This window comes from Lipotes vexillifer, unplaced genomic scaffold (assembly GCF_000442215.2).
Source record: "Lipotes vexillifer unplaced genomic scaffold, Lipotes_vexillifer_v1.1 scaffold948, whole genome shotgun sequence".
In the NCBI taxonomy this organism is placed as follows: Eukaryota; Metazoa; Chordata; class Mammalia; order Artiodactyla; family Lipotidae; genus Lipotes; species Lipotes vexillifer.
The window spans coordinates 2,211,417-2,223,714 of NW_006793764.1; the positions used below are offsets into that span (position 1 = coordinate 2,211,417).

General features: G+C 39.3%; 1 protein-coding gene across 1 annotated transcript in view; it reads left to right on the forward strand.

Moving 5' to 3' along the window:
* The window catches only part of PGM5 (phosphoglucomutase 5), a 193,260-nt gene that overhangs the window by 36,157 nt on the left and 144,805 nt on the right, over positions 1-12,298 (forward strand). The window contains exons 5-7 of the mRNA XM_007466766.1: positions 262-387; positions 4,625-4,815; positions 5,417-5,571. Coding sequence (XP_007466828.1) covers positions 262-387; positions 4,625-4,815; positions 5,417-5,571 — 472 coding nt within the window. The remainder of the gene's footprint in view (positions 1-261; positions 388-4,624; positions 4,816-5,416; positions 5,572-12,298) is intronic.

Here is a 12,298-nt window from a genome sequence, read left to right on the forward strand (position 1 = left end):
ACTTTATTCTTGTGGTTGATTTTTTCACTTGCAAAGAAGAATTTATAACTTGAGATTTTTTACACCTTTTGATCACCTGCAAACTTTGCAGCATCTTGATTGTGCTTTAATTTGTGATTTTGTCTGCAAATGGTTACTTCGCTTCCCACATAAATGTGTGGGGTTATGATGTGACTGTGATCCTAATTTCATGCATTTTTATGCTTCCAAGTATCCTTCATGGGTAGTCACTGGTGTCTCCTTTTGCTTTCCTATCCTTAGTGGAGATAGTGGACCCAGTGGATATCTATCTCAACCTCCTTCGGACCATCTTTGACTTTAATGCCATCAAGAGTTTGCTGACTGGGCCCAGCCAACTGAAGATCCGAATTGATGCCATGCACGGAGGTAAATGCGTGTTCTCCAACCAAGTGGTGGGCAAGAAATGGTAAAGGAGACCTCAGTGTGTGTTGGGTTTCTGGGATTAAGAAGAAGGCTGGATTTATAGATATTCATACAGTGTGTGTGTGTGTTCAGGTATTTGGGATGCTCTGGAAAACTTCAGGGCTCTAATTTCTCTCTTTTGATGCAAATGAAAACAAAGCTTGAACAAAAGGTTTTGAGGCTATGCCTGTTAGAGTGGAGATAGCAAAACTGTAGTTATTAAAATGTTTTGTTTTTGTTTTTGTTTTTGTTTTTTTTGCAGTACGCGGGCCTCTCACTGCTGTGGCCTCTCCCGTTGCGGAGCACAGGCTCCGGACGCGCAGGCTCAGCGGCCATGGCTCACGGGCCCAGCCGCTCCACGGCATGTGGGATCTTCCCGGACCGGGGCACGAACCCGTGTCCCCTGCCTCGGCAGGTGGACTCTCAACCACTGCGCCACCAGGGAAGCCCTCAAAATTGTTTTTGATATGTACACAGTTTAAAAGGTCAAATTTTTATTATGAAAAAATCCATTCCCAACTCCTTCCCCCAATTTCCTACTTTTCAGAGGCTACCTTTTTTTTTCAAACTCTTTCAGTGTTGTTTTGTTTGTTTGTTTGTTTTTAAAGTATTGATCTTCCTGTTACTAAATACTATGAATATAATGCTCCTTGTTGATTTCTCAGTTTGGGGCATTACTGATTTCATACCATGGAAGATGAGGTGGTAGCTCTTTTTCACCTTCTCCAGTCACTAAATCCAAGCACACTTCCTTAAACTAATCATCATTTGGGGAAGATCAGTATCTACTGTCTACATTAACATAACACTGCTGAGCCATGAAAAATACTGTAATTATATTTTCCTTACAGAACAACTTCTTCTGTGGAATTAGTAATTGTCCTGTTTTCTCACTGTTTAGGTTTTGTGAAGTGTATTTACCACTCTTAACCCTCATATTCTCCCAGTGTCTAAATCTTCTCTCACTTCATTTTCCTGGAGACCTGGGATCTCCTCTGTTCTGCCCTGGCTGCTCTGTGAGCTGCTGTTTTCCTGGAATCTCCACTTAGCATCATCCTGTAGTTCCCTTTACCCCTTTCTTATGCTGACTCTCCTATTTCTGGATCCTTTGGCTTCCACTTTCTTGATTTACTCCTACCTTTTGGAGGAACAAGTTCTCCAGGATCTCTGTGAGAGAAAGCTCATGGGAGGTAAATGTTTTGAGTCATTGCATATCTGAAAATGCCTTTTTTCTGTGCTCACTCTGAATTGCTATTTATCTGGATATAGAAATCTAGGTTGGATATTATTTTTCTTCAGAAGTTTGAGGGCATTGCTCCATTGTCTTCTAGCTGTTACTGCTGAACTCGAGAAATCTGATGCTGTTCTGATTTTTAATCTATGGTATGAAATCTTTCTTTGTTCTTTTCTGGAGGCTTTTAGGGACTTTGACATATCTTCAGTGTTGCTTCTTTTCACAATGATGAGTCTTAGTGTGAGACTGTTTTCCTCTATTGTGCTGAGAACTTGGAGGATCCTCTTAATCTAGAAACTTGTGTCCTTTAATTCTGGGAAATTTTCTTGCATTACTTCTTGGATGATTTCCTCCATTATTTTCTCTTTCCTTTCTTTCCAGAATGGCTGTTGTTTAGATATTGGCCCTACTTGACTGATCCTTTAATTATCCTATTCTTTCCCCCACCACCCATTTTCCTTCTCTTTGTTTTTTGCTACTTTCTGGGAGATTTCCTCAGCTTTATCTCCAAGTCCTTCCATTAAGTTTTTCATTCCACTATCATATTTTTAATTTCCCAAAACTTTTTTTTTGTTTTCCAAATAATCTCTTTTTAAAAATAGCTTCCTATTCATCTTTCATGAATGCCATATCTTTTTTTAATAAGTCAGGTTTACTGAGGTATATAATTTATATGTAGTAAAATTGATACCTTGTTGGTATACAGTTTCATGAGGATTGACAAACATATATAGTCATGTAACCACTCTGACAATCAGGATATGGAATATTTCTCTCACTTCCACAAGTTCTTTTGCGGCTCTTTATAATCTCACCCCTCTTCCTTCCCCTAGTCCCTGGCAATCACTCATCTGCTTTTTGTCCACCACGCCCCCCCAACTGCCCCAGTTTTGCCTTTTCCAGAAAGCCATATAAATGGAAGCATACAATATGTAGCCTTTTTCTTCAAGCTTCTTTCACTCACCATAATGTTTTAGAGATGCCTTCATGGTGTTGTATATATCAGTAGTTATTCCTTGTTACTACTGAGTAGTATTCCATAGTAAGGATATACTACATATTGTTTATCCATTCACCAGTTGATACAATTACGGTTATTTTTACGTTTTGGCTACTACAAAACAAAGCTGCTATAAAGATTTATGAACAAGTTCTTTATGGGGATATGTGATTTCCTTTGTCTTGGATGGATAAATACCTAGGAGTGGGAATGCTGAGTCATATGATGTTTATGTTTAACTTAATAAGAAACTGCCAAACTGTTTTCCGAAGTGTACCGTTTGCAATACCAGCAGAGTATGAAGGCTTCAGTTTCTCCATGTCCTCACTAACACTTGGTATTGTCAGTCTCTTCAATTTTAGCCATTCTCTCACATCTTGTTGATCTCTATTAGGGTATGACTGAAATATACTTTAAAATATTTTTTCTCTCTCTGTAGTTTCTGCTTTCTCCAGGTTGCTCTTTACTCTCTTTGTTTTGGTCTCACGTTAGATGCATTCCTCAAAAGTTTGGTGGTCCTTGGCTGCCTGGCATGTTTAAGAGTGAGGTACTAAAAATTTTGTTGGGAGCTCTGAGCCCATGTGTGGAACTTATCTTCCAAGGGCTTCACTCTGAGGTCTTCTGGCTGGGCTGTTTTGCTTTTTCCTATTGGGCTGGTTTCTTTCCCCAGAAAAGGCTCTTTCAGTTTCTTACCTTAGCTTTATCTGGCCTAGAGGGAAGACAGCTTCTCTTTCCAAACAGTTTGAGCAATGTTTTGGATTTGAGCCTCATTGCCTAGCTTGTACTGTGTGTTCGTCTCTGAATCAGTCACTCAGGTTGAGGGATGGAGGATACTGAGTGGCAGACCTAGGTCACCTCCCCAGCCTTAGGGTAAGTAGGGTTTAGCCACATCCTGATCACATGAACTGAGATGGGAAAAGGATTGGTTCTCCAAAGGAAACCCAAGATGCTGCTACCGGAGGAAGGGGAAAGGGGTGCTGGGCAGGAAAAATCAAAACATGTTCACTCTTTGAGGTTTGAATTGTATTAGTGGAAAATAAATGGAAAGCAGTACTTTGATATATTTCAGCCAACAGGATTATGTGCTGATCCCCAAGTGTGCTTGCTGTATGTTCTACACCAGGCTCCGTTCCCTTGCTTATAGTGTTCTTTCCATTTGGATGGCGTCCTCACTCCTGTCAAATTTATATTCTTCCAAGCCCTCCCAGAAATGCTGCCTTCTTCTTGAAGCCGTGCCTGTGGTCATTTCTTCTTTCAAGCCATTGGATCGTATTATTTCATAAATATACATTGAATAGAACTAGTCTTACCATTGCAGTCACTCACCTGTAGAGTTGACTCATTCCACTGCTAGACTGAGAGCCCAGTAATGTCGGAACTGGGTGCTTTGCGTCCCTTGATGCCCTCCATTCTTCACATAGGAGTTCCGTGTTAGGCACTCCACGACTGTGTGTTGAACTGGAAAACACAACTCCTTAACATTTATTTTGTAAAATGTGCTTAGTTTTATATGCTTCAGTGTTTTACAGTGTTTAATTATACACTTGGCAAAGTTAAAACAACTGTAGAGACAAAGAATGTTGCTAGAGCCTATTAGTGCTTTTGCATATATTCAGCTAAAGCTTTTCGTACATAAAAAGTAACAGTCAATAAATCATTATTAGGTAGTTGATTTATTTCTGGCAATATTTTAGATAAGTTTTGGAGAGAAATTTCATGGAACTGGATTATTGAATACAACTTCTGTATGCCTAACACAGTCAATGGCACATAGCAGATGCTCAATGAGTAGTAGTTGAAGTAAATATTATTCTGTGTTGTGTCTTGAGAAAACTTGTAGAATTTATTATTTTTTTTCTTGAGCGATTAAGTAACCTTCTTGTTCTAAGCAGAGCAAACCACCCTTGGTTGTGGGGGCGGGGGCAGAGGTTCTGCAAAGATCTCATATTGCTGTGTATTTTTTTCAGTTATGGGACCCTATGTGAGAAAAGTCCTGTGTGATGAGCTGGGGGCCCCAGCCAATTCTGCAATCAACTGTGTTCCCCTGGAAGATTTTGGAGGGCAGCATCCTGACCCCAACCTGACATATGCAACGACCCTTCTGGAAGCTATGAAAGGAGGGGAATATGGGTTTGGAGCTGCATTTGATGCTGATGGGGTAAGTAGGAAAGTTTTCTGCATGCTGATCCTTTTGCTATACAATGAGCCAAGCACTGGAAACCAGAGAGCTTTTGGATACCTCTGGGGCTGACATGTATGGGGCATGTGAACCCTAACTGGCTCTGCATCTGCCCTTCTATCTAATGGCCAAGTATTGCGCTTAAATAGCCATTACTTTTCTTTTTTCAAGTAAGCTTATGTTATAAAGAGGTTATTTCTTTTTTTAAAAAAATCATGCAATACATCTTTATTATGGCTGATTTTGTTGAAATCACCATGTTAAGAAGCGAGCTATTTTAGCAATAATCTCTGTTCTCCATTATGTTTGGGGGAAAGTGTGTATTAAGAATATAGAGGCTACTGAAGCCTGAGGAAGTCATCCACATTTCGACAGGTGGGATATATTCCTAGTTGTGTCAAGATCGTGGGCCCTATAATATTCAGAGATCTTGGTTTCCCATGCCCTCTTTGGCCTCATTCAAGTTGTTTTATGTTGTTTAAATGTGGAATGGCAGTAAAGTGGCTTGTAATGATGATGGGAATGGACTGCTGGCGGCAGATGCCTTTGCCTGAACATTTTCACACATTCTTTCCCACAGGACCGTTATATGATCCTAGGCCAAAATGGCTTCTTTGTGAGCCCTTCCGACTCCCTGGCCATCATTGCCGCCAACCTCTCTTGCATTCCGTATTTCCGTCAGATGGGGGTCCGAGGGTTTGGGAGGAGTATGCCCACCAGCACAGCCCTGGACAGGTAAGCAAGGATGTCACCATGAAAGCCTTCATGGCAGGCCTCCGATATCAGTGTTCCCTTTGTTGGTAGCTGTCACTCATACTCCCCTACTCCACTGGGAACTTGTTGAAAGCATGGGAATTTAGAGACATGCTGTAGTATACTGGGTAGGCGTGTGAAGAATCAGGTGGCCTGAACTTGATTCTTGGTTCTGCTACTTTTTAGCTGTTGGGAACTTGGGGGACTTATTTGATTTCTGTGCCTCTGTTTTCTTATTTTTAAAACGAGGGTTATAATAGTATCATCCTTACATGGATTGTTATGAGGTAGGATTGAGGTGATTCTTGTAAAACATGTAACAGAATGCCTGGTTCATAGTAAATGCTTCACAAATGTTTAGTAAGAAAACTTACTAAATATGTAAGTGACGTGGAAAGAACATGAGTCTTGAGGTCAGGTAATATTATGTTAAAATGCTCACTTGTATCATCATCAGTTATGTAAAAACGGGGAAGATACATCATAGGTTTGTTGTGAGAATGAAATGAGATACGCATGGAAAATGCCCAATAGGAGACTCACTTAGTAGATAGAACAGTCTGAGGTTTCTTTCTCCTGGCCCTATCCATCCATCTTTTACCTTGTCTTATAAAACAGTGAATTTCAGAAACTAATATCTTCAAGCAACATATATTATTGTGGAAGCAGTATTTGTTTATGGTGGAAAGTTAGAAAAAACAGAAAAATAAGAAAATGTAAACATCATATCTCTCTGCCTGACTTACTTATGTTAATTGATAAATGTATATTCCTTATTGGATCTCTTTATATACATATATAATATACATACATAGTTCTAAATCATATATAGTATACACAATATATAATATGTATTTGCCTTTTTGTAAAAACCAAAAGGAGATCTGAAAGTACACACTGCCTTGTAACTTGTTTTTTTTTTCTATCAACAGTCTCCCACTTTGTATTAATACGTTTTTATGTCATCTAAAACCAAGATCATATTAAAATTTCCTCCAAGTGTCCCCAGAATGTCTTTAATAGAGGGTTTGCCCGGAGCAGCATCCTGTCTAACACCCTATATTGCATCTGGTTGTTACATCTCTTAAGTCTTTTATAATCTACCACAATCCCTTTATCTTTTACTTAATGACAGTAATTTTTGAAGAGACCTGACCAGTTGTCCTGCAGAATCCCACCTTCTGGATTTGTGTGGTTATCTCCCCATGGTGTTACCATTCATTCAGTCATTCATTAAGTAAATTTTATATGCAGTGAAATAAATAATCTTAAGGCTACAATTCAATGAGTTTTGAAAAATGTATACATCTGGGTAACAACCATCCAGAATAAGATATAAAACATTCCCATCACCCCCTATAGTTCCCCCATCCTCCTTGCAATGCCCCTTAGGCACCCATTGTCATAATTTCTGCTGCCTTATTTAGGTTTTGCCTGTTCTTGAACTTCACATAGAGTCATATACTATGTACTCGTTTGTTACTGGTTTTTTTCCTTTAATATATATTTTTTGATTCATCCACACCCATTGCGTCTGTCACCAGTTCATCCTCCTCTGTTGCAGTGTGGTATATGGCAATGTATGAATATATCACAGTTTACTTTTCCAGTCTCCTGTTGATGAACATTTGGGTTGTTTCCACTTATTAGCTACTATGAATCATGCCATTGTAAGCATTCTTACACGTCTTTTTGTGGACACATCTACATTTCTTTAGTTAATATCTAGGAGTAGAATCCTGATTGTAGGGTAGATGTATGTTTAATTTTACAAGAAACTGCCAAACTGTTTTCCATCGTGTACTCCTATTTGCAATGTGTGAGAGTTCTAGTTGCTTCATATCCTCAACAACATTTGGTGTCGTCAGTCTTTTTTATTTTAACTATTCTAGTGAGTGCAAAATATTGTCTTATTTTGGTTTAGATTTACATTGTTCTAGTGATGTTGAGCTCATTTTCATATGCATATTGTCCACTTGTGAGCTCTTCTGTTATGTACCGGTTCAAAATGTATTTGCTCAATTAAAAATGCACTGTTTGTCTTTTTGTTATTGATTTATAGAAGTTCTTTATATATTCTGGATAATACATCTTTTTTTTTCTTTTGGCCACACTGCCGGCTTGTAGGATCTTTCTTAGTTCCCTGACCAGAGACTGAAAGCAGGCCCTTGGCAGTGAGAGTACAGAGTCCTAACCACTGGACCACCAGGGATTTCCCTGGATAATAAGTCTTTTGTCAGATATATGTATTACAAACATTTTCTCCCTGTCTGTCACCTTCCTTTTCAAATTCTTTATTTTCTTAACATCTTTATTGGAGTATAATTGCTTTACAATAGTGTGTTAGTTTCTGCTTTATAACAAAGTGAATCAGCTATACAAATACATATATCCCCATATCCCCTCCCTCTTGCGTCTCCCTCCTGCCCTCCCTATCCCACCCCTCTAGGTGGTCACAAAGCACGAAGCTGATTTCCCTGTGCTATGCAGCTGCTTCCCACTAGCTATCTGTTTTACATTTGGTAGTGTATATATGTCCATGCCACTCTCTCACTTCGTTCCAGCTTACCCTTCCCCCTCCCCATGTCCTCAAGTCCATGCTCTATGTCTGTGTCTTTATTCCTGTCCTGCCCCTAGGTTCTTCAGAACCATTTTTTTTTCTCTTAATGGTGTCTTTTAATGAGCATAAGTATTCAATTTTGATGATGGCTAATTTTTTTCTTATATAGTTGGTATATACTTTTTTTATCCTCTGTAGGAAATCTTTGCTTACCCAAAGATCAAAAAGATGTTTTTCCTATGTTTTCTTCTAGAATCATTGTAGTTTTAATTTTTACATTTAAGTCTATGATGATTTTGAATTAATTTCTGAAAATTAATTAATTAATTTTTAGCTGCATTGGGTCTTCATTGCTGCGTGCAGGCTTTCTCTCTAGTTGTGGTGAGCGGGGGTTACTCTTTGTTGTGGTGTGTGGGCTTCTCATTGTGGTGGCTTCCCTTTGCTGTGGAGCACAGGCTCTAGGTGCACGGGCTTCAGTAGTTGTGGCATGCAGGCTCAATAGTTGTAGCTAGTGGACTCTAGAGCACAGGCCCAGTAGTTGTGGCACACGGGCTTAGCTGCTCTGCAACATGTGGGATATTCCTGGACCAGGACTTGAACCCGTGTCCCCTGCATTGGCAGGCAGATTCTTAACCACTGTGCCACCAGGGAAGTCCTGATTTTGAATTAATTTTTGTGTGAGGTTCACTTTTTCCCCATATCCAGTTGTTATTGAAAACAATTTACTTTTCCCTTGATGAGTTTGTTAAAAATCAGTTGACCGTATATATGTGGGTCTATTTCAAGATTCTCCCTTCTGTCCCATTAATCTGTTGTCTATCCCTATGCCAATATTACATTGTCTTGATTATTGAAGTTTTAAAGTAGATATTTAAATCAGGTGACTCCTCCAACTCTATTTTCTTTTTCTCCATATAGACAAAGTTATGTATCTTAAGTCCTTTGCATTTCTATATACATTTTAAAATCAACTTGTCATTTTTTTAACCAGAGCCTGTTGAGGTTTTGATTGAGATTGTGTTGAATCCATAGAGAAATTTAGGAAGAATTGCATTTTAATAATATTGAGATTTCTAGTCCGTGAATGTGATATATCTCTCAATTTATTTAGTTTTCTTTAATTTCTTTTGCATACTTTGTAGGTTAATTTCTCTTACGTATGTTTTGTAGTTTAGTGTGGAAGTCTCACACAATTTTTGTTAAATTGATTCATGAGTATTTAATATATTTTCATGCTATTGTAAATGGAATAGTTTTATAAATTTAGTTTTCCAGTTGTTTGCTTCTAGTAATTAGAAATATAACTGATTCCTGTAAATTGATGTTTTCTTCTTCCATCAGTGGGGAGATGAATCACATGCCTTTGGGATGCTCCCTATTTTACTTCTATCCCTCAGGTGATATTGATATCAAGTCATGGTAATGAACCAAGGCTCAGCCTAAAATTCTTGCCTAGCAGCACCAAAAAGTAGGATGTATGATTCCATTTTTTCCCCTTTGCCTTTGTTTATGTCTTTCTTTAAAAAGAAAAAAAAAATTCAGTGAAACTGTAGAGAGCAAAGCAAAAACCAGACCATCGCTAGAAATGGAGAACCCAGAGTTACAGAGGCTTCTGAGTCCTATGTGGGGTATTTAATATTGTGCAAAAGCATATTTAATAACACCTTCCACTTATACAGAGTCTTATAATTTAGAAAGAACTTTCAGAAATTTGAACTCACTTGGTTTTTGCAATAATTTAGTAAGGTAATTGGGTAGCATTAACTCTCAACATATTAAAGATGTTGAACCAGTTATCAGAGAGGTTAAGTGACTTTTACTTAAGGTTACTCAGCTAATAAGACAGCGACCCAGGATTTAAAACTATTGCATCTGCCCCATAACTACAACTTAATCAGGATGGTCCCTGAGAAACCAGTTGAAAATATTGCTCAACTCTCCTGTGGGGTAGTCAGCAGCTTTCTGAACCCTTGCCAGGAGAGGCTGGTTTTATTCTGACAACAAAAACCATTTGTCCTCTTTTCTCGTGGAAGTTTCCCAGTAGTTCTTGATTTCACTTCATCCCCCCTTCCCAATAAATCTCTGTTTCAGTCAGAAACCAGAGGCCTTGCTTAGAAATTTCACAAAGGACCTGTTCTGATATGTAAGTGACCATTTAAAAGGATTATTCATGCTTGCTGGTTGGGATTCAGAATTCTGTGGGGCTCTGACGTGGTGATTTGTTTTGGGTATGTGATCTCTTGTGGAGTCCCAGGTGGATTCTCATGATGGACGCTTTATAAGCTTCTTTCTTCTTAGTAAAAAAAATGCACCCTCAAAATTTTATCTTGACAGTGGTTTCCCATATAGGTTATTTTTTTTAATTAATAAAATCATAGGAATGTACCCATAAATGCCAGTCCCCAGCAGAATGGCAACGGAGTGGCTGAGACACATTGAATGATGCACTTGCCCAAACTCCTGGAATTCCCGAATAAGGGGGGCCTGCATCGTTGAAGCTGATGAATTATTCAGACAGACTTTCATTGTTCACAGATAACTGTTGTTCCCCGAGGGAAGACTTTTAGTATCTTTAATTTCTGCTCTTACAGTATCACTGAAACAAGGATTCCATTTACCCCAGCATAATACAGTTTCAGTCTTGAAAATGGCATTCTTGTGGGGCTTTGTCATTCTGAATGTGTCTGATTTGTGGTTGCAGATGAAATAATTTTGCTTCAAATTATTTGAGAAGTAAAGCACATTCACGCTATGTTTGTGGCCCAAGGTCTGTCTCCACCCCATGAGGAGGTATTAAATAATCCTCGGTGTCATCATTCTTCAGTAATATTTATGAAGTGCCCATCTGTGTTTGGGGCTGTGCTGAATGCTGTTTTAAGCAAGGCAAACACACTCAGACTTGAAGTCTCCTCGTTAGAGATATTTAGAGCCTCAAACATGGCGAGCATCCTTGTATACACTACAAGGGAGCGAGATCTGAAAACGATGTTTTGACTACAAAGTCCACCATGTATGGTCCACCACCGATAAACATGATGGTGCAGGGAATTAGTGCTCTTCTACTCTCTTTTTGCATTTTGTGTCACTCCTGTTTTTCACCATTTATTCACTGAAGAAATATTTATTAAGAGCCTTCTAGGTCCTAGAAAACTGTCCCTTGCCCTGATGGAATTTACAGTCTAATGGAGAATTTGAGTAATAACAAGTAAAGAAAAAAATATAAGCACAAATTGTAATGCGTGTTCAGGGGAAATGAACTTGGTGTAGTAATAATGGGCGGGTGTGGAACACCCTACTAAGATAAGGTAGCCAGGGAAGGACTTTCTGAGGAGGTTATGGGTAGGATCAAAGATTGGAAACGTGCAGGTGGACCTGGCTTTGATGCTGAGATTAGAAATGGCCCATAACACATGTGAAAATACTTATTTTTTCAGAATGTAGTCTACAGCTATTTATTGCCAATCCCCAATGTGAAATATGTACTGTAGCTTTATCTTAAATATATTCAGGCGGTTATTGGAATCCAAACAGTGTTAATCCTGCAAGTATCTACTGATCTACGATGACCTTGGTCCTTGCTACATCCTTTAGATCTGTGCTATTTTGTCTCCAAGATCAGTCAGGATGCATGGCAGTAAGGGGAGAGATAGTGTTGTGAGCTAATATGTAATTACTCAGTCTCCCATACATCCCTTGTGCTATAGAGTGATAGGAATTATGAGAGAAAAAACCCTTTACTGGAGTACTTTTTGCCGTAAAACTCTCCAGAGCTATTTAGGTCAGGGTCAAGGGAGAAAAGAGATGGCACCCTCGAAAGGGTTTGCTAAAAAGAATTTAGTAATAGTAGCTTCATGACCTGGTTCACAGAGGTATGGGTGAAGATAATGAAGGAAACCAAAAAAATCAAGAACTGATGGAGAGGTATCCCAGGACTCACAATATCAAAAAGCTATTGGGCTTCCCTGGTGGCGCAGTGCTTGAGAGTCCGCCTGCCGATGCAGGAGACGCGGGTTCGTGCCCCGTTTCGGGAAGATCCCACATGCCGTGGAGCGGCTGGGCCCGTGAGCCATGGCCGCTGAGCCTGCGCGTCCGGAGCCTGTGCTCCGCAAATGGGAGAGGCCACAACAGTGAGAGGCCCGCATAACGCAA